The sequence below is a fragment of the Crinia signifera genome, chromosome 4 (genome assembly GCF_055691185.1).
Source record: "Crinia signifera chromosome 4, ASM5569118v1, whole genome shotgun sequence".
NCBI lineage: Eukaryota > Metazoa > Chordata > Amphibia > Anura > Myobatrachidae > Crinia > Crinia signifera.
Window position 1 is genome coordinate 230,512,651 of NC_139220.1, and position 23,557 is coordinate 230,536,207.

General features: G+C 42.6%; 1 protein-coding gene across 1 annotated transcript in view; it reads left to right on the plus strand.

The window, feature by feature from the left end:
- The window catches only part of SLC24A5 (solute carrier family 24 member 5), a 44,221-nt gene extending 21,016 nt beyond the window's left edge, over positions 1-23,205 (plus strand). The window contains exons 4-9 of the mRNA XM_083183928.1: positions 409-512; positions 4,270-4,370; positions 5,304-5,587; positions 7,654-7,860; positions 14,714-14,815; positions 22,790-23,205. Coding sequence (XP_083040054.1) covers positions 409-512; positions 4,270-4,370; positions 5,304-5,587; positions 7,654-7,860; positions 14,714-14,815; positions 22,790-23,112 — 1,121 coding nt within the window. The 3' untranslated portion in view covers positions 23,113-23,205. The remainder of the gene's footprint in view (positions 1-408; positions 513-4,269; positions 4,371-5,303; positions 5,588-7,653; positions 7,861-14,713; positions 14,816-22,789) is intronic.
- Positions 23,206-23,557: the final 352 nt, after the last annotated feature.

Consider the following 23,557-nt stretch of genomic DNA (forward strand, 5'->3'; position numbering starts at 1 on the left):
CGGACCCAGCCACTAAGCAGTGATGTAAAATGCATGGCACAGCGGGTGGGCAGTGGCGGGTGACGAGCGGCACTGCCGCCTACACATGATAATTCATGTCTGCGGCGGCGCTTGTAACTCGCTGCTGCCCACCCGCTGTGCCATGCTGCTATTTAACAGAATGTTAGCCTGCCTGCCGCCCTTAATTGGTGCCGCCCCCCCCCCAGTGACTTCACATTTTCCCATTCCCTGTCAGTGTGCCAACTGACATTAATAGATCATTGCTCCCTATTACAGTGCTAAACTGTCCAGCTATGTTGCTTCAAAACATATTAGAAGATGTGCCTCATCCACCGCCCATCCTCCATTTGCTGGCCATATGTATTTTGAGTCTCAGATCATGAAGACCTATTTGTTTTTGTCTGGCAGGTGTGTTTGTCACGAAGGGGGACATTGGTCTCAGCACTATTGTTGGATCTGCTGTATACAATCTCCTTGGGATATGTGCTGCTTGTTGCCTATTATCATCTATGGTAAAGTACTCATGACCATGTTCTACATATTATAGAGCTCATGTCAAGGCAAAAGCTCTGCCATTACAGGCAAGGTCTTAAGAATATCCATGTTTGAGCACAGGGGACTTAAGCCCACAGTCTTTAACACCTGGACAGTAATTCATACCTCCCAACAGTCCCGATTTTATCGGGACAGTCCCGATTGTCAGGGCCTGTCCCGCTGTCCCACCCGCGGGCGGCAGTGTCCCGCGGTGTTGGGAGTCCCCCCTGTCAGCTGCTAAGCAGCGGGGAATAAACGCTGTGCGCATGCGCACAGCGTCTATTCCCGCAGGCTGGGGGCATGGCTAGAGGCTCACAGAGCCTCTGGGTCATGCCCCCATAGTGGCAAAATGGGGGCGTGGCCTCGCGGGGGAGCCGCGCGTATAGGCCATGCCCCCAAATTAGGCCACACCCCAAAAAATTGGCACGCCTTCGGTGCGCAGCAGCAGTTTCCCGCTTGCTGAGCTGCGGAAGTTGGGAGGTATGGTAATGGAGCATTTTAACAAACTCTGAAAGTATTCTTTAAATGCCCTATTACAGTGGTGTTCAAACTCAGTCCTCAGGACCCCCACACAATTCATATTTTCCAGGTCTCCCGACAGGTGCACTCATTACTGACTGACACGTTTTTAAAATCCACAGGTGGAAACAATTATTTCACTAGATTCTGTAAGGAGACCTGCAAAACATGCACTGTGAGGGGTCCTAGGACTGACTTTGAGAACTTGTGCTCGATCACCAGTACAATAATAATTAATTAATAAAAAGAAAAAAATTTTATGGTCATACCTTTTTAGTATTGCAAATTTACATTTTGTCTTTCATTTCTTAAATGTCATAGATGGCATAACAAGATTCATCATCTGCTTTTCAAAATAAAGACCTTAATTCTGTTAGTGACATTTCCTTAGTAATGCTGCAAACTTTTAGAAACTGTCTATGGGGGTAGTCCATCTGAGCCGATATTTCCCTACAGTGGAAATATCAGCACTCCCCTATTCAATGCTGCCATTAACGACAGCATTGAACAGTGTCAGACGAGACTTTTTTAAAGTCAGATCTGTTTTGTGGAAACGGCCCCGAATTTATGGCTGTTTTTAACAATCTGTGGCCGTTTTTGCCGAATCACAGACTTTCCGACAAATTGAATTCCTACTGTCAGATCAGACGAAAACGGCCCGGGATTCCGACTGTCAGGATGTTCCGACCAGTCGGAATCCCAGATTGAATACCCCCCTTTATTCTTTTAACCAAAATGGTCATTTATTCATTATGTGGTGGTCTTTTCTTGAACTTGATGATTTTTAATATGATGGGTTTTTAGTGATAATGTATGTACTGATTATGGTGTGTATACGATTTACATTTGGTATGATAAATAATTAGTTCCTATTTAATTTTCCATACATTTTTATCCTTAAATGATTTTCCAGTAACTTTTGTGCTGTAGTGTTTACAACTGGAGGTAGGTCAGCAAGTTCCTACCAAGCAGAAATCTTGCTATTTATTTATTGCATCCTTTTTGATAGGAGCACTGATTGTATTTATTTATTAACAGTTTCTTATATAGCGCACACATATTCCGCAGCACTTTACAGAGAATATTTGAACATTCACATCAGTCCCTGCCCCAGTGGAGCTTACAATCTATATTCGCTACCACATGTACATGCACAGACATTCTAGGGTTATTTTTTGTTGGGAGCCAATTAGCCTACCAGTATATTTGTGGATTGTGGGAGGAAACCGGAGCATCCGGAGGAAACACACGCAAGTATGGGGAGAATACACAAACTCCACACAGTTAGAGCCATGGTGGGAATCAAACCCATGAAAGTGATGCTAACCATTACACCATCTGTACTGCCCCATTATATGGGGCAGTACAATTGTATGCATTTATGCATATTTATAGACAAGTGAGCCAGTCAGAGGACAAATGTTCAAGGGAATATTAAAAGATGGTATTCAGGAGTAATTAGTGCTAAATAATAGAATTAGCAGGAATCAACATGGCTTTGTAAGGAACTGCTCGTGCCAAACTAACCTGATTATGTTTCTATGAGGAAGTTAGTATGAACCTAGTCAAAGGCAATGCAATTGATGTGTTATACCTGGACTTTACAAAGGCCATATACACTGTGCCACATAAGAGTCTGATTCCCAAAATGGACATATTGGGACTAGGGAATAAAATTTGTATCTGGGTAAAAAAAAAACAGCTGCTAGACAGAGAACAGAGAGTGGCTATTTTTCAAACTGGATGCCAGTACGAAGTGGTGTATTTGAGGGTTCGGTGCTAGGGCCACTTCTATTTACCATATTTATTTTTAATGATTTTTAGAGAATGGACTATTAAGCAAAGTGTCTTCTTCGCGGAGAATACTAAAATGTGCAGGGTGATCAAAATGGGTCAGGATGTATACATAATACAGAGGGACTTAAAAAAAAAAAAAACTAGAGGAGTGGGGAAAAATAAAACGAAAATGCATTTTAACGTTGTTTAAATGCACGGTCCTGCATCTTGGTAGACATAACCAGTGTGCTAACTACAATCTAAATGGGGTAAAGTTAGTTGAATTGTACATGAAAAAGGAGTACAAATTGATAATAAACTTGGATGCAGTGCTCAAATAAGGAGCTGCAAATAAGACCAATAGGATCCTCGCCTGTATAAAAAGGGGTATGGATGCGAGGGACGTTGCTGTAATCATACCACTCTATAAAGCACTAGTTAGGTCTCCTCTAGAATTTGGAGCACAATTGTGGGCCCCACACTACAAAAAAGCCAAAGACTGCTTAACATTTATCAATATATCAAGAGACAATATAAGGAACGATCAAGCACCCACTTTACCTTAAGGTCAATGACCAGGACACAAGGGAATCCACTCAGACTGGAGGAGAGGAGGTTTCGTACCCTCAGAAGGAAAGGGGTTCTTTATGGTGTGGGCAGAAAAGGTCTGAAACGCTCTGCCAGCAGAGGTGTTAATGGCAAACACACAAAGTACATTTTAAGAAAAGGTTGGAGAAGTACTTGATGGATAATAACATTCAGGGCTATAATCCTGACATTATGGCTTAGTGAAGGTAGTTGTAAGCCTAATTATGCCAACACAACTCACTAGTTAAGCAGAACATAGAATCCAAGTGTAAGATCCTGGGGGAGGGTATCACATCTAGGATTTGCCCCAATGAGTTTAGTTAAAACAGGTTGAACTTGATGGAGGAATGTCTTTTTTTTAACCTTGCCTAATATGTAGTGCAATAACTATGCACACAACTCGCATACCAATATACCTTATTACTTTTTCATTTTCTCTACAAGTAGATCCATTCATGGTGGAGAAGTAACTATTCCATTCGCTGGCTGGCTATACTGTCCTTCATCATGGCATTGCGTACTCGACCTTAACAGTATTGTTGTTCCTGATGCAATATAGATGTTGTGTATAGCACTCGCTGCCATTCAGTTCAGGGGAGTATTAAGAGAGGTGGTCCAAGTATAGGGCCCCCTCCGCCCCGAGCAGTCAGCTCATTACTGATCAGTAGTAGACTCTGCTGCTGTGCAAGAGTCTTCAAGGCATACACCGGTCTCCAGGAAATGCTACTGTGTGCAATTTTACAAGTGATTTTAATAACCTATATGGTACTGCATTTTGATCTAAACAAACTTACAAAAACACAAACTTTTCCTTGTTTCACGTGTCTCTCCCTCTCTCATTTTTTTATATAGGTATCAAGGCTGTCTTGTTGGCCTCTGTTCCGTGATTGTGCTGCCTATGCAGTCAGCGTAGCAGCAGTGATTGCCATAACCTATGACAATAGAATTTACTGGTGAATATTTTCTTCCTCTTTTTGTTTTCTTTTCTTGTTGAGCATCCTTCCTGAGACATTTTTAGACTCTGGTATATATTATTGGGGCCAATAAATAATGAAATACCACTCCATGTATAAGTGTTTCTGTTTTTGTGAAATATCCTTGGATCAGTCAAAAACAAGTTACGAGATCCTAAAGTAGCCTCAATGCTAGGCTACTGGTGGTAAAATATGGTGTTTTAGATATAACATAAGGCAAAGTGGTGATTATATGCCTAGCTGGACTGAGCTTTCATATTCCGGGCTTCCATCAGAAATTGTGGTGCCCACTACAGATTGAAAAGACAGAGGCCACCCACTTAATTGATTTCCCCCTCCACCCCCACCCCCCCTTTCAAAGGACATGGGGACTCAGAGGTGTGGCCTGGAACTAAGGTACTCCTTATTTCCTTAAGATCTGCTCTCACTCCCAAAGACCGCTTGAATGTTAAAAATAACAAATTGCATATTTAAAAAAAATATATATCTATCTATATTAAAAATCTGTAATAGTTTTAAAATCATTTTTAAGCTACAATGGATAGTAAAGGGTTATTGTGGATTCCTAGGATCGATGTTGCTTCAGTGGCAGGGAGGATGGGGAGGAGAGAGAGAGAGAGAGAGAGAGAGCCCCAGGGCTGGTACCTACATCAAAATCTGCTGCAAGCACAAATGATCCCAGCTGAGAATTGCTTCTGATGTACAGAAGCTGAAACCTTTTATGATCGGGACCATTGGAGCCTCAGCCATATTCAGGTGTACTGTGTTTAACAACATGTTGCCAACACTGAACATCTTCCCATTGGGAAATATGGTAGCTGGTGCCCCAGAACATGTATGCACTCCAACATGGCTGAAAGTTTTATAGTATTTACAATTATATGATTTATTTTATTTTGTTTTCTGTTGCAGGTATGAATCTGCCTCATTAATTTTTGTATATGGTCTCTACATTGCAATGTTGTGTTTTGACATAAAAATTAATCAGTACATGGTGAGGAAGCTGAGTCCTTGCTGTACCTGTCTTGCTGATGCGTTGGAAGATAACACTGAGCAGCAGCTATTGCTTGGATGGAAGGAAGAAAGCATAAGGACAGTTCGCCAACACTCCCGATCAGATAGTGGCATTTTTCAGGAAGACTCGGACTATTCTCAGTTATCAATCAGCTTGCATGGGCTAAATGAAATTTCTGAAGGTCTGTCATGGTTCTTAAGAATAATATATTTTATCAGCTTAAAGATAACAGTGAAAGGGTCCAGACGAGTAACACATTAACAGTTAGGAAATTCCAGTGTGAGCATTCCCAAGACATATAGCCACTTTACTGGTTGTAGCACTCACTAGAGCATTGGTCGGGGAAACAGGGTAAATTACCCCACAGGCTGAATCACTGCGTCTGCGTCAGTCCAGGAGGTGCGGGCTGCCTGCGTGTCACAGTCTCAGTCACGATACTATATAGCCTATGTAAGGTAAACATTACAGATTATTATGACGAATACAAAAATGCTTGCTTGGCAATTTTCACACTTATATTTAAAAAAATTCACTTGGATCTCAAATAGTTAAGAACATAAATAACATAAGTTATTTGATGTTTGTATTATGGACTTGATTCCGAGGCAGGCACAAGAGCAGTCTTGCTATTTTCTGTAGACTGAACGTTTGTCAAAAGGCAAACGTGGTCTATCCATGTGTCACGCATAGCATCCTCCTGTGGAGAAGAGCTGCTGTATATGTGTTGGATCACTGATTTGGCCCTATGTCAAATAGACTGTGCAGTTACTGTGCTGACTCTTGCAATCAATGCCTCTCATTGGATGTCAGGGGTGTGTAGGCCGACCTCCTTGCTTGCGTTATGCATGTGGATGGTGATGGGTACACCCCTACATATTGATCTGTCCAATCTATCTGGTGGGAACAAAAACCAGGAAATGTATGGTAGCAAATGACAATCTAAAATTGCTCCCAAATGCTGGAAAACAGACAAATCTGGTTAAATCACTCTGATATAACAAATTTATCCAATCCATTTTTTTTGCCTATTTCCACTATTTGGGAGCAAATGCAGATTTTTGTTTGCACCAGACAGATAGGACAGATAAATCTTTAGGTGTGTACCCAGCCTTATGGTGTACTCACGGTGAGATTCCTTTGCTATTCGACTTGCTATGCAATCTTTGCTAACTCGTGCTTTTTACATACAATTCATGCTATCTGCATTAGATTTGCACTATATAGTCATTGCTGCCCTGTCTATCTGGGTTTCCATTTGTGCTGTCCCGGGAGCGCGCAAGCTTAAAAAACCTGTGCGATCTGCATGTGATCCCAATGCGATTTTGACTATATAGTTAAAATCTCATGCTGGATTGTACTGTGTGTACACACCATTAGAGGCATTTGCAAGTGCCAATACCAATGATGACTGCTATGTCTGGATATGCTACTAGCATAGATGGATAATTATGCGTAAAAGCATAATAGTAAATCTGTCTGCTGCAGACTTCCATACTTGTGACCGCTTTGCATCTGAATCCCACTGGGACCCTCTATCCTTGGTTATAAGCTAAGCGACACATTGTTCTGTGTAATATATATTTTCCATTATGCTGGTGAACGTTGTCCTTGTATGTTCCTCAGCTTTGTAATACACAAAACCTTATCATCCTATGTCCTACATGTAGGACAAACACACAGCTGTGTGTGACCCTGTAGGTAGCCTCTTTCTGTTGATCTGCAGTAAGCTATACAACACGGACCAGACGCAGGCTGCTGAGGATTCCTGTACAGAATCCTCGGAAATTCCTTATTTTGAACAATCGCCAACAACCTTCAGCAGTTCTCATCCTGACTTTTTTTTATTGAAATCATAATTGCTAAAGGACTAACCTATTACAAATGGTGTCAGGGTTCTAAAAGCTGTACATAACATAAATCTGAATGTATGCCAGTACGTATCCAAACTGAATAGAAATTCAGTTTTCTAAAGTGTTATTGTCTGATTATTCCATTAAGATGCTTATGAGAACTAGAACCATGACTACATTTTGCACATCTTTAGCATAATGCTCTTTTTAAACGACGGAGCTGTACGGAAATGGAAGTATGTTTATTCGAATCAGAAGAATTATATTAGAATAGGTACACTAACCATTTGGTCTGACTCTGAAAACCGAAGCATACAGGTGCCAGATTCTTACTGTGCAGAAAAGATGGTGTAATTTTTAGTACATTTTTATTTACATTTTTTTGTATTTACTACAGATCCTCCAAGTGTTTTCACAATGCCTGATCATGATTTTAAACGAATTCTGTGGGTCCTGTCCCTGCCAATCATTACTCTGCTCTTCTTGACCATACCTGACTGCAGAAGAAAGTTTTGGAAAAGGTGGTACATTTTGACCTTTGTTATGTCAGCCGTTTGGATTTCTGGAGTCACCTACATTCTTGTTTGGATGGTGACCATAGTGGGTAAGTGACTTTAGTTACACATTCACCATGCCACTAACCGTATCGGAGCTGTGAATAGCAAATGTAAGACCTGAATCTGGGATCCACACACAATTGCTGCTCACTCCTGTAACTGCATCTTCTGATGAAAGTGTTGCACTGCATTACTATACCTTTTTCCATTCTCTCTATCTATCTATCTATAATATATATATATATATAGTATGTGAGTCTCCAAAACACTGCCATCTGCTGGCAGAGAATGAAACTACGTCTCTTTCTCACACATGCTCAAACACAAAAGGTAGCCGACTAGCTTTCGATGCTTTTACTAGTTGACAATAATTCCTTTTTTAAGAGTATATTTTAAAAATGCCAATTGAATGCTTTGGGATCTTAATGCTTGCTAATATACTTTGGGATCTCAATACTCCTACGCACCATTTTTCCAATCTTTCTTAGACATTTTTATTTTCTCCATACAAAGAAAAACTTTCAATTCGTGTAATGGTTAGGGAATCTCTTTTTAGAAAAACAAGTTTTTAGTTCCTCCTTCTCTACCCCCTCAGTCTGTACTTGTTACTATTGATGCCAGAGCATGTTTGGGGCCTGATTCAGAGAGATTTGGTTCTGGGTGGGGTGTGCTCAAACTAAAATCTAAATTGCTGTGTAAGAATAATTTTTTTTTAACATTGTTCAGCTGCGTGCAAAAGCAGCCAGTATTTACCCTGCAAAGAAAACATATACATTTATTTGCCATATGATCATTGTGGTTTGTTCCAGACACACAATAACTTGCTTTTTTGCTTTACTGAATCTGGCACTTGGAACACAAAGAATACCATGCTGAAACGGTTTACAATTCATGTCACATTAAGACTTACATTTTTTTATTTGAAATCCCATTCTCTGCATAGCCCACAACTAAGTGAAAACATGATGTAGATTTAGTAAAATGTCTCAAATTGCTGGTGTTGCCAATTGGCAACAATCAGATACTGCCAATCACTTCCTAGGATGCAAAATAGAGGGAGATTGGTTAGAATCTGGTTGCTATTGCCAACATCACCTCAGTTTGGAAGCTTTAGTAAATGTACCTTTTAATCACCGCTTAAGTGTACACCATTCATCGAATGATGTAACAAATGTGTCCAGCCTCAGATGATATAAGCCACAGGGCCAGAAAAAGGACTGGCAGCCTGAATAGTGTACATGGTATATGTAAATGTGCAGGAGTAGATCTACCAAGGAGTTCTTGGGGCTCGCTGCCGTCTGTGCTGCATCCTGACATATTCGGGGGTTCTGTTTGTTTGTCAGATCGGACACGGATCAGATCTCTGTTGTGGGTCCAATCTGTTTTCCTGGTGCCCCCAGTGACAGCAGTCACAGCCGCCAGCGCTGTAGTTTAGTGCGGGCTGTGACGTCTGTGCAGGCTGCAGAAAGGAGACCACAGCCCACCCGATGCCGCAGAGGTGTAATGTGCTGTTAGGGTACGTGCTGTGTGGTGCTCTTTGGGTATAGATGATTGGAGGTATGTTGTGAGGAGTGAAAAAGGGGTATTGTGCTGTAAGGGGAGTGTATGGAGTTGTGCTGAAATGGGTGAGGAGCGGTGTGCTGTGAGGGAAGCTGAGGGCTGTGGTAGGATGGGGTGCAGTGCTGTGTTCAAAGGTTCTGTGAAGGGAAAGGGATGCTGTGGTGGGAGGCTTGTGCTAGAATGGGAGGTGGGTGCAGTGATGGGAAGGGGTATTGTGCTGTGAGGGGAGAGTGAGGGTTGCTATGCTGAGAGAGGATCAGAGAGGGAGGACAGTAGACATATCAAACAAAAGATAGCTGAGTCCTGCGCATGGGCACTCACCACCCACTGCCATGGCTCTGTGCGGTGTGCACTCAGCTGACTTCTGAGGGGCTCAAACCAGTGTCGACTGACATTTGAAAAAATGGCTCCTGTGGTGTGCATAATGGACAGTACGATGTTCAACAAAATGTAATGGGCACTACGTTGTGCGGCATAATGTGTAATGGTACTGCAGTGTGTGACAATGTGTAATTGGCAGTACAGTGTATGACTATGTAATGGACATTCTGGTATGGGGGGGCGGGGCCCAAACCATATTTTTGCACCTGGGCCCACAACTCGCTAGTTCCACCTCTGTAAATTTTGGTCCTAAACTTCTCATGCTTGAGGGATCACATTTTACAGTTTTATAGTTGCATTACATATGTAAAATATATTGCTAACTATGTTGTACCGCAGATTGCTACCTGTTCCCAGAAGAAGCGGTGTACAGTTTATGGAAATTCCATGTCTGGTACACAGAATGTGACATAAGTGATCCAGCACCATTTAAGTTGTAGTGTGATTTGTCACATCCAGCCCATGTGTTCGGTATTAGTGCATGAAACTGTAGCACAGATACCCCATTTATGGCTTGGAACTTTGGGGTGAATAACAGTCCTCTTGCTGGGCTTGCTGTAAAAACAATACATGGCTGCTTTTTTACTGTTATACATTTTTGGATTATAAGAAATCTTAGGCAGCAACTTTCCACCTTTCCATACCTCAAATTAGGGCCCATTTATCAAAAAGTTTTAGTTGTTTAAAACGTTGCTTGTGATAAATGATGTTTCAACCAATCCGCTCCCAATGTTATTTTTCAAGCACATGACAGCAGCTGATTGGCTGGCATGCCATTTATCATATGCAATGAGTTTTAAATAGCTAAAACTCCATTGATAAATGGGGCCATATTATATGGGAATTAGTTATGAGCTTGCTGTATATCTGTTAAGATATAAGATGGCATACAAGGCATTATTAGGTGTTGTATTAAGTCTTCCATCCCGCTACCAATTTCCATTTGCTCATCAGAGAACCATTTTAGTTTTGCAATTGCTGACCTACTTCTGTTTCACGTTTTGAGGTTTGTTTGGTGTCTGAGGGACGAGGCCGTTTAAGCTACTTTAGCAATGATCATCTTTCTCTAAATTCTCAGATAAAATGTATTCACCTAGCATAAAAACAAACATACTAGTGTATGCATGTAAGAACCACTGACAAGTGTGTGCATTACATTTAGATTTATTCCATTACTATTTAGATACATCCATATTGTAACGGGGAGCATCTTTACAGAACGTTACATTATTTGTTATTCGTGTGTGTACATTATGACTAAGGGACCTTTGGAAATTCAGCATGTATGTACCGATGATGATAAAATATGACCTCTACTTCCCAAAGGAACAGTAGCTGAGAAACGGCGGAATATATTCCTTTCTGTCAGAATAGTGATTCTTATTTAGGAGTATGATCACAGCAGACATACATCAGAGGATACTGCAGTCTGTTTGAGTGCCCTGGTAAGACACACATGGCATATTAATGTTTCAGGGGAGGATTATAAAACATAGGAGCCTTTCATTCAGACTTCCTTTTTATACTTTTACGGCTTGTACAACTGAGGTTTTTGTCTTTTTTTGTTATGAAAACAACTATGAAAACACACAAGACCATTGCTGAAATATTTTAATAGTGTATCCAACATTCTTGGCCCTAAGGTTACAGTCACAAGCCCTTACTTTGAAAAGTGCATGATCAAGTGAGGGCTGTCACATGACTGTCACATGACTTAGAAGTTCAAATGGCCACTCACCCTAGGGCTAGAATACGATGATTCTACTCCTGTAATAGAAGCTATCGGTAGCTGCTATGCTAATAATAATAATAATAATAATAATGTCCTGGATAAAGCTGGGGATATTAAATGAACATAAACAGAACAAAGGATGAGGAGGACAAATGCTTGGTGTACTATATGAAGCTGAAAACCCCAGAGCATTTTCAGAATGCTGTAAGTGATTCTCAAACCGCAAGGTATAGTCTAGACATACTGATATAAACTTTTGTGTGTATGCAGGTAAATAGTGGAAGTGGTTAGATAGGTAGGATGAGAACCAAGAGAGGGCTGTGTCTTTAAGACCTAGGGATTATAGTGTTTGTATGAAAAGTGTATGGGCAACAGTGTCAAAGGCAGCAGAGAGATCTAGAAGAATTAGTAGTGAGTAGTGGCCTTTAGACTTAGCAGTGAACAGATCATTCACAACTACTGTATAGTCAATGCTGTCTCTGTGGAGTATTGGGTAAGAAAGCCTGACTGAAGCAGGTCCAATAAGTTGTGCGAGTTAAGAAAGTGTGTGAGGCGAGTAGTTTGGAGGTGCATGGAAGCTGAGAGATGGGATGGTAGTTAGAGAGAGCTTGGGTCAGAATTCTTTTTTTTTTTTCAGAGTAATAACTGCATGTTTGAACAATGAAGGAAAGATACCAGTAGAGGTTACAGATTTTAGTTACGGTTGGGATGAGCACCCTTGCATCTAATTATAGTTGTTCTTACACTATGGAGAGAACCCCAAAAGATGTTTCATTATTCTGTCAGGTTTAATGCTACAAAAATATCCTATATTGCAAATGTTTCTGCATATGTGCAGTGTCGGAATTCAGAGGAATCATATTAGTGAAAAACTGTGTTATTTTTCTTAAAGACCACCTAGACTTTAAGCTGGATACACACTTCACAATTCCCGCCACCGAGGATGTACTGTAGTTATCTATATCGGTGGCCGCAGGAGAACGATATAGTGCATACATACTGACCAATATCTAAGTAGATAAAGCTAAGATACCCAGATCTTCTCCATCACAGTATCAATAGACCCAGGAAGGTGGGCAGGTGGGGCGGTTAGGGGAGCTACCTGTATTATCCTTACATGTTTATGCATTTCATTCAGGACCACACAGGCTAGATCACAAAAATGCATTCTCTTTTGTAAGCACCGATTTTAACTGCTATTTTTAAATTGGGAAAAGTAGATTAAAGTGAAAAAAAAGAAGAATTTAAAGGTGGTTTTTAATGAAATAAAACAACAATTCATCAACTTTGGTTTGATTTTGGGTGTGATTCAGACCCGTTTGTACGGATCAGAATTCGGACCCATTTTCGATTGTGGGGGATCTGGGCATGCATGCGCATAAGCAAACGCCTTTAGGGAGTATCACACTCGCCAAGGCATTCGCATGTGGACGGATGGGGGTGGGCAGGGAGCGGAAGCAGGGTAACGCACATGGGGTGTTCCCATGAAAACGCTGGGCCTTCAATGCCTTTTATTTCCAAAGAGAAGAATAATCATCTTTCCAATGATTTCTCTCCCCTTCGGCACATGCAAGGGCATGAGTTCGGTGTTCTTGCACGTCGAGCCGTGACCTGTGCGCTAGGCTGCGAGTATACGCCTCCTAGTGAATGGGTCTGAATCAGACACTTTTGTATGGTTGGTAATCACAAATACTGGCATGTGTGAATGTAATCAGCTCAAAATGTGCAACAATAAACAGCACAAGGAGGAGAAGACTCCATAGTGAAGATGTTAAAGAGGGTTTTAATACATTTGAGCACAGTGATTGATTTAAGGCAATGGTTCTCAAACTCTGTCCTCAGGAGCCCACACAGTTCACGTATTCCAGGTCTCCTAGCAGGTGCATTGATTACTCACTCACACATTTGAAAAAATCCCCCGGTGGAGCTAATTATTTCACTCTTGATTCGGTGAGGAGACCTGCAAAACTGCACTATGTGGGGTCCTGTAGACTAGCCCCAAAGGTGGTGTTATCAAGGATTTTGTTTTGCCTGCCTCAGGAAAAAAACAAATTCCTGCTAAGGAACTATTTTTTTATATGATGGCTACAGTGGTAACACTTAGGTCATGGCACTTCAGACTCTGTTTCTTGTGAATAGGGGTAATTTGCAGCACAAAACAAATTGCCTATAATTCAATACCACAGTTAATACGATATCCCCATTATGTCATCAAGTTAGTTTGTAATAAATAAAGTTAATATTAACAAATAAAAGAGAGATCGAGACATGGGGGATATAGGATGGAAGAGTGAGTAAAAAAGAGGTCTGTGCAGGAAGAAGTATCGTGGACAGGGATGGGATAAAGTTACTAGGTCCTTGATGGCTAACCTTGACACTCCAGATGTTTGTAAACTACACATCCCAGCATGCTCTGCTTCAGTTTTGCTATTTTGGCCATGCTAAATCTAATGCAGAGCATGTTGGGAAGTGTAGTTCAACAACAGCTGGAGTGTCAAGGTTAGCCATCAAGGTACTATGTAAACAGTATAACTTATTTCGCTTCCATATTGAAAAGTTTTGTTGACACCTCAATGTTCGGGTGTGGATTAAAACATTGAACGTATATTGATAAATATATGGCGAGGTTAGGGTTAGGTACTTGGAGAGAATTATTATACAGGAAGTGAGGGTTATTACATGGGAGTCGGTCAATAGAACACCAGTGAAAAGGTTGACAGGGTCAAAAACTTTACCGATAAGTGGTGTCAACTGTATGACTATGACTGTCTAAATTTGTCAATCTCTTTTCCATCTGGACTGGGTTTGGGATAGCTATGTGTCCTTACATTCAAGCTATGAGTCCCAAAAGCTAATATTATCTTTCTTTGAGGCAGTCCTGTTTTGCTGATTCTGATGTGTTATCCTCCATACCCATTCTTCCAACTACTTAAGCTGTTTTAGAGATTTGTCTACCTTTTTATCAAGAAAAGAAATGGGACCAGATGTACCAAGTTTCAATAAATGACAAAGTGGAGAGTGATAAACAACCAGCCAATTTTCTACTAACTGCCATGTTACAGGCTGTGTTTAAAAAATGACATTGAGGAGCTGATTGGCTGGTGGTTTTTCACTATCCACTTAATCACTTTTTGAAGCTATGTGCATTTGGCCCAAAATATTAACACGGTCTTATTGTGATGCTTGATTTGAGATAAAACAGTCACACAATGATTCATTAATTGCAGGTGAAACATTGAACATTCCAGATAGCGTGATGGGTCTCACATTACTAGCTGTGGGAACAAGCATACCAGACACTGTTGCCAGTGTGCTTGTGGCAAGAGAAGGTAAGGAATATTTTATACTTTTATCTATGTTATGGTTCTATATAACCGCTTCCATAAAGGCTCGCTACCAGGGCCGGACTGGGACCAAAAATAGGCCCTGGCATTTTGAGCACACAGGCCCACCAGACGTGGGCGGGACCTTGCGCGGCTTAGCCGCGCCGCAAAAAGGGGGCGTGGCCTCATGAAAAGGGGGAGTGGCATCACAAAAAGGAGGCATTACACATTATTGAACACACCGTAATGCCCATCATACATTGCCAGATACACATGCCCCACAGTGCCAAATACACATGCCCAACAGTGCCAGATACACATGCCCAACAGTGCCAGATACATATGCCCCACAGTGCCGGGTACATATGTCCCACAGTGCCAGGTACATATGTCCCACAGTGCCAGAAACATATGCCCCACAGTGCCAGATAAATATGCCCCACAGTGCCAGATACATATGCCCCACAGTGCCAGATACATATGCCCTACAGTGCCAGATACATTTGCCCCACAGTGCCAGGTAAATATGCCCCACAGTGCCAGGTAAATATGCCCCACATTGCCAGGTAAATATGCCCCACAGTGCCAGATACATACAGTATGCCCCACAGTGCCAGATACATATGCCCCACAGTGCCAAGGAAAGGGAATAGTTACACTGACCTGGGAGCTGATCACCGCTGGGGGGGTACTGCAGTAGTGCTCCCCCTGCACCAAGTGACTGCCTGCTGAGGGAGACTGCCTGGAGAGGGTGCCGGGAACACATGCTGTATGCAGGCGGCTTCCTGCTTGTATCTGCCGCCGGGGCATCGGCAGCTGACGTCATGACGCTGCAGCGTCACATGACGTGAATATGCTAATGACGCCGGGGGTGGGGGACGCGGCGGTGCAGTGCACAATGAAGGCATCAGCGGTGCTACTGCACCGCTGCAGTCTTTACAAGAAATCGACCCACAAGGCCATCGGCCCTTCTGGCATTTGCCAGAAGTGCCAGATGGCCAGTCCGGCCCTGCTCGCTACATGTAACACTTGCATTAGCTCTTTCTTTCTGACTGGTGGGTTCTATTGTTATTAAACAGAACTGAGGAGGGGTGGCAGTTGCTGGGCATAGTGGACAGATGGTGGATAAGATACTGATGGTCAGGAAGATGGGGGTACAGATGATGGGCAGAGGGATGAGGGGGAAATGTGATAGGCAGCAAGAGGAGGGAGAGATGGTTGTCCGGGAGAGGGAGGCAGATACTGGCAAAAAGAAGGGGACAGATGCTGGGGAAATATGGGCATATACTGGGCCAAGATAAGGACAGATGAGATGGGCAGATGCTGGGGAGAGATTGAGGGGCAGATGCTGGGGAGAGATTGAGGGGTCAGATGCTGGGCAGAGAAGGATTGGGGACAGATTATGGGCAGGCTGATGAGGTACAAATGCTGAGCAGAGAGGGGGAGATACACTGGGCAGGGAAAGGAGGGGAAGACACTGGGCAGGGAAAGGAGGGGAAGACACTGGGCAGGGAAAGGAGGGGAAGACACTGGGCAGGGAAAGGAGGGGTAACAGAGAGATAGTGAAGGTGCAGGGAGAGGCAGGAGGCATACTCAGACACAGGTCCATGCTGTGAGGATAGCCTCCGTGTTCCAGGCAGGCATCAGAGGAGCTCCTCCAATCAGGGGCACTTCAATTCAATTCAGCATGTGCTGAGCTCCTCCAATCATAGCTTGGCACATCACATGCAGTCCTAGCCCTGATGGCTGATGCTGCGATGAGGGGGGCAGCACAGTGAGGGAGGTAAAACAGGGACTTCCCCTGCTGCTCTCTTTTGACTTTCAGCATTTATGTGTGTAGTCCTCCCACTCCCCTCTGCTTCCGGCTCCGCTGCCTCTCACACACTGACAGGCGCAGCAGCAGCTGGCAGCACCTAACATTACTGCACAGGGAGAGCGCCTATACATCACAGCACCTTCCTGCTTTGTATGGAACGCAGTTAGGAAGGGGGAGCAGTGGGGAGGTGTCTGGCTGTCTGTGTGAGGATGCTCAGTGATCCGTCCCATGGGAGGTTCATGGGGCGGGTGACTGAGCGTCCTCACACAGGCAGCCATAGGAGGAGAAGTCTGCTAATCCTTACCGGCTGCTGCAGTGCTTAGTGCAGAGCTCACACAGGCAGCCTCAGTGAGAACACCGTGACCCTGCGTCCTGGAGGCACTAGCTCCGCCCCCCCCCCCCCCCGCTAGGACTGCGGAGCCCTAGTTATGCCACTATGCTGCCTAGTTTGCCTGGGATTCCTCTCCTCTGCCGGCACCAGCACAATGCTATTGAGTTCTAATGTGCATGCATAGAGCTCCAAGAAGAGTGGAAGCCGATATTACTGCAATAGGGGCACCAACTCCATATTAAAATACATGTGTTTGAATACAATATAGGTCAGACATGTGCTTCTTGTCTGTGAGTGGTGCTAATGCTGCGGCTCTGTTATGCAGTTTTGGTGACCATTGGAAGTAGTTCAATTAGTTCAATTATGTTAGTGAGCTTATCGATCTATCACTGTGCAAAACTTTTAGGCAGGTGTTAAAAAAAACCACTGCAAAGTTAAAAATAGAATTGTTTTTAATTCATCAATTCACAAAAGCCAAAGTGAGTGAACAGAAATCTAAATCAATTAAACTGATTCCACAGGCAGTGCCGGACTGGAGCATGGAGGGCCCACCAGTTTTAGGGGCCCATTCCTATGGGTGTGCCCAGCCCCCATATTTCCTTGATTAACCAGTAAAGACTGCATGGTCTGGTCTCCTTAATAAATATATGTAGTAATTATTGCTAATGCATGCAGGATAATGTGGCAAATTATTAACCACAATGCATTGCAGAAAATGCACCATAGTCCTGTGCATAATGTACACAATCTACAACTTGGTTGGAGCCCACTGGGGGTTTGACCTTATCCTTGTGGGCCAGTACAAACGTTGTCACAGGTCATACACTATTGCAGGCATTCCCAACCACGGTCCTCAAGGCACACAAACAGTGCATGTTTTGTAGATATCCAGGCTTGAGCACAGGTGACTTAATTAGTATCTGAGGGATTCTGATGAAATCATCTGTGCTGAAGCCTGGATATCACTAAAACCTACACTGTTGGTGTGCCTTGAGGACCGTGGTTGGGAATGCCTGCACTATTGCAAGACTGATCACTGCGACAAGACACAAGGTAGTTATGCAGCAGCAGCAAGGTCTTTTACAGATGAAAATTTCAAAGTAGACCAGTCTTTTAAAATAACGGTACTTCCTAGCACAGCGCCAGCGATAAAGATTGTGTCCATCGGGACCCCCCGAAATCGCATTGCATGAAACCAAATCGCATGCAATGCGATCGACGCGGTTTTTACATTGGAATCAATGTAAAAGGGTCCCTGAGACCTGATTTTTACATTGGCCCCAATGTTAAATGGCCCACAGACCCCAATTTTTATTGTTTGCCAACCCTGATGGGTCAAATGCCCCCCCATTGTTAACACCACCCCATGATGAACGCCAACCCGAAGCGTGGCAAGCGGCGGCGGTACGTGTCCTCTGACCTTTTCATACCCCCACTATCCACGACGGCGTGGAGTTGATTTTATATAGTGTGGCAAGCGCAGCGAGCCACCGAGCCCGAAGCGCGGCGAGCGGACGCGCATTCCTTCACAGGTATTACGCGGCCCCTCGCGGGCTTCAGGCTCGGTGGCTCGGTGGCTCGCTGCGCTCGCCACACTATATAAAATCAACTCCACGCCGACGTGGATAGTGGGGGTATGAAAAGGTCGGAGGACACGTACCGCCGCGCCTCGCGGGCTTACTGCGCTCGCCGTGTTTTTATAGCGAATTTGTGCTGTTTGGCGAATTTTTGACTAAAACGGTAAATCACCCTATTCAATGACCAGATGGCGAATACATTTGAAGAAGGTTTTTTTCGCCATGATTCACCGAGTAGTAATCGCTATCTTTTTATGGTGAAGTGGAATGTGAACTTTTAAAATAAAGTGTTTTGTTTTTTACATTTGGTGTAAAAAAATCAGGAATTTTATTCTGAGGAGGGGCATGCTATTTTTATTCATGTGCTGTAAGCACATGAATATATATTTAATTAAAAAAAATTTTTTTTTTTTTTTTTTACACAGCAGCCAGCAGGGGGCGCCGGAGCCGAGCCGCTCATTAGATATTCATATATTCACTGCACCCAATCGTTACATATGCACGATCGGGTGTAGTGAATATACCCGGTCCCCTGCTGGCACCCCCGGGGGGCAGCCTGTGCTGCCTGGCACCCGGGGAGCCCACCTCCCCCCCACATACGCTCTGGGGCAGGCAGAGAGACTTCCATCTCCCTGCCTGCCACCGTCCTCAGGCTCCCTGTGGCATTCGCCGCAGGAGCTCATATTCGCCGGTCAGGGGCAGTGAGCCCTGACTCGTTGAATACCGGAGCCGGCGAGGCTCCGGAACGTGGCGAATGTGCAGCGAATCCTAAACAGGATTCGCTGCACCTCGCCGGTATTCACATTGAATACCGCCCATAGTTGGAGCGGGTCTGCAATCCCAGAGTCTTTTGGTGGTAAAAGAATGGTGAGGAGTGGTGCGGTCCTAACCGGTTTCGCTACTCCAAGTAGCTTTATCAAAGGAATTTGCCTTCCACAACCCATGGGAGTGCCATCGTTCGTAGTGTAGACATGGGCAATATTACAAATGATATCACTTAGAAGGTCCAAACTGAGGGGTATGGATCATTAGGTCACCAGCATTATGGGTGACATGCAGGAAGGCCGACATAAGTTTAGGTCGACAGGGTAATTAGTTCGACATGGGTAAGGTCGACAGGGTAATTAGGTTGATATGGGTAAGGTCGACAGGGTAATTAGGTCGACATGGGTAAGGTTGACATTAAAAATGTTGACTTTTTTTTAAAAACTGGAATGTCAACATAATCACTAAAACGTAACACCACATCCCCTTGCATGGTTCGCTGCGCTCGCCATGCTTCCGGCATGGTGCCTTGCTAAGCTCAGCACACTATTTTATTCTCCCACCAGGCCCTAGGGCAGTGTTTTTCAACCACTGTGCCGTGGCACACTAGTGTGACTTGAGCTGTTCTCAAGTGTGCTCCCAGATCTAGAGACCCCCAAACCAGATTACAGCCACCACCAGTTCAACTGGCATTTACTGGTCTCTTCTGTTCATGTAAAGGGCCAATGTATTTTATTTTTGTTACCTGTGGGGACCAATGTGATTTGTTCTTTTTATATGGGGGCCAATAGTTTTTTTTTTTCCTGTGGGGATCTCATGGTGTGCCTTGGCCATTTTATAATCTTATTTAGTGTGCCGCAAGGTAAAAAGGTTGAAAATCACTTCCCTAGGGGATGGTAGGGCATGAAATACCGCCTGTCGGCACATGTTGGCTCAAAAAACAGTAAAAAAACCCATGTCGACCTAATGACCCTGTCCACCTTACCCAAGTCGACCTAATGACCCTGTTGACCTAACCCATGTCGACCTTAAGTCATGTCAACCTAATGGTGTCGACCATCATGCTGGTGACCCAATGACCGTATATAGTATGTACACACCTTTACTTCGCAGTATTTGTTCCCACAGCTGTCTAAATCTTTTGCACAGAATAGTAAACATCAGTCCACACCCACCGCCCCATGAGGACCATTTTTAATGTTACTTGGCCTAAAGTGGATGGTGTAAAATTCCCGGCGGTAGAAACACTGACGCCGGAATCGCGACTGCCGAAATCCCAACAATTTCTCCCTCTATGGGTATCGTGGACAGAATAAAATAATGTGCCAAGCTTAGCGAGGCACCAGGCCCGTTGCGTGGCAAGCATAGCGAGCCCGCAAGTGGGGGCAATCCACGGTCCACCCATGTCGGGATTTCGGCGGTCGGAATTCTGGCATCGGTATTTCGTACTGAATCCGGCCTAAACCTAGCTAGAAAAATCGCCTACAGAGGTGAAACCCACTATTAAAGATTGTTCACTTTGCTAACAATTGTTTTGTTGTTTTTGACTTGAGGAAGAGTTTAAGATATTCTGATCAACTATAAGAACTTTCCCTAACTCTATTTATTTTGACAAATTAGAATGGTTGAACATTGCCATATATAAAGGCCCATACACACTAGAAGATTATCTCTCCAATCGGGCTGGTTGGAATGTAAATTTGGACATTTTTGGGCGCACATGACAATTGACCATTTGCTTCTAAACAAGGAAAACAGACTCAAATTGGTCAATTTAAGGCCCATACACACTATATGTAAGATGTTGGTGAACAATTTCCCTTGAGATGGTCAAGATATTGTGCATCCACACTGAATGACGGGTGCAAACAGCATTAACAATATTGGCAGATTGACCTGCATGTATGGGAGATGTCCATATCGTTAACAATGAGCAGAGGGGCATATTGTTAAAGATATTAGGCATACACACTAGAAGATATTGCCATCAATATCGTTCGGAAGCCCCTTTCTGAACAAGATTGATGCCAATATCTTTTAGTGTGTATGGGCCTTTATTCAGATGACTGCTTTTGTCCATTTTCCAGCGTTTGAGAGCAATCGGTTGATTTGTAATTTGTTCCCAGATTTTCATTCCAACCATTCAGATTGAAAATATAATCTTCTAGTGTGTATGGGCTCTTACACTCTTATTGTGGCTATTGCTAACCATTAATTCAGACTCTAAATTTGGCCATAAAGGCTCAAGCAAGGCATGGTTTATTAGGACATCTTTTTATGGAGTATATTGGGTTAATGTATTTATTTAATATGGGTGATGTCTTACTGAACAGATTACTTGAGTACTTGACAAACAGCAATAAAAGAAAGTGAATGGGAGAGGGCAAATTATGCTACTCGATAAGGACATTCATTTGTGATGCTAAAACTAATTGAAGAGAGTGCATATATACCAGTTGAAATAAATGTATTGTAAAAAGTCACAACAATTATAAAAAAAAAAATATATTAATAGCCTTAATAAAACACATCTAATAAATTGTTGTATCCCTTGAGCATTGTCCATTTATGTAAACATTTTATTAGCAGTGTCCAGAATCATAAATGCATAACGATCTGGGTTTCTTCAAAGAACAGATTATTTCCCTCATATCCCTTTAGATTGTAAGCTTGCAGCAGCAGGGCCCTCCTATCACCAAGTCTGTCTGTTGTTACCCAGTTTGTTTTATCACGGTCTACAATTGTAAAGCGCAACGGAATCTGCTGTGCTATATAAAAAACTGTAAATAAATAAAGAAATATCCAGTACTGTGTTCATGCTTGAATTATTTTGTTTCAAAATGATAGTTAATGCCACTTATATTGCACCTTATGTCTTGTTGGATTTGTACAGGCACTATTGTACTTGTAGTTCCACACAGCTTTTTCATCTTATATCTAGATGAAAAACCTGTGTGGAACTACAAGTACTATTGATATTAAATGTATTTTAAATTGTTGTGACTTTTACAATAAATTTATTTCAACTGGTATATATATATAACTTCAATTAGTTTTATTTTTCTAATTATTGACCTCTAGTGTCATTTTCTGGGAGCTGCACAACTATACCAGATACAAGCACTCTTAAAGAAAGAAAATATATTTTTTATTATTTGTGGTACATAGAGAGAATAATGAATTGATATTTTGCGCCTGATTTGTTTATAATTATATTTGTGATACTAGGTGACAGACTTAAGAGCCCCATATACTTAGCTGAGGTATTGCATGGGATACCTTGGCAACTCTCCACTGGGGAGCCAACCGCTGGAACACTTAGTCATTTTGCAAATGATGTATCGCATGCAATCTTATTCACCGCCCAGGGATATTTTGTAACTGTGGTACAAGCTCTAAATCACTACGCATGGAATTGCACATCGGATCAGAATCATAAGTAAACCAGTTTTGCTAGGATATGTAGATACTAATTTTATTTGTTTTTACAGGAAAAGGTGACATGGCAATGTCAAATATCGTTGGGTCAAATGTATTTGACATGCTTTGTTTGGGAATACCTTGGTTCATTAAGACCGTGTTTGTGGACAGATCATCGCCGGTGGAAGTGAACAGTGCTGGAATAATCTACACCACCATCTCTCTTCTGTTCTCCATCATCTTTATATTTACAGCAGTTCATGTAAATGGCTGGAAACTTGATAAGAAACTAGGTGCAATATGTCTACTAATGTATCTTGTTTTTGCCACATTGTCCATTTTGTATGAGCTGGGAATTATAGGAAATATAATAATACATTCCTGTAGAGACTAATAAACAGACCGCACAAGCAAATCTTGTACTGTATTTTATTTAAGGAACATGTGAGGTGATTTGTACCAACAGCAAATCACACTCGCAAAAAATCTAGTCCTTTACAACAGCTATATCTTCCAAATGACAACTGAGGATTTGGAAAATGTGGAATCCTGTTAGATATGTTGCACTGCTAATAACATTACAGTCCTTAGTAATAAATGCAGTAGCCAGTTGTTTGAGCTGAAAATAGTTTAACTCCTTAGCCAATGGAGGCATTTGACTAGAAATGTATAGTTCATGCACATTAAAAAGTATTACTGGTCTTGTGGATTGTCAGATAAGAAAAAGTTCAAATATTTATTTTGGACATAAATGAACTTAACCCAAAAGCCTATACTTAGAATTGGTTTGATCAAATGTGACCAACATTGCAGCTGAAGGGACAAGTCAGACCGGGTTT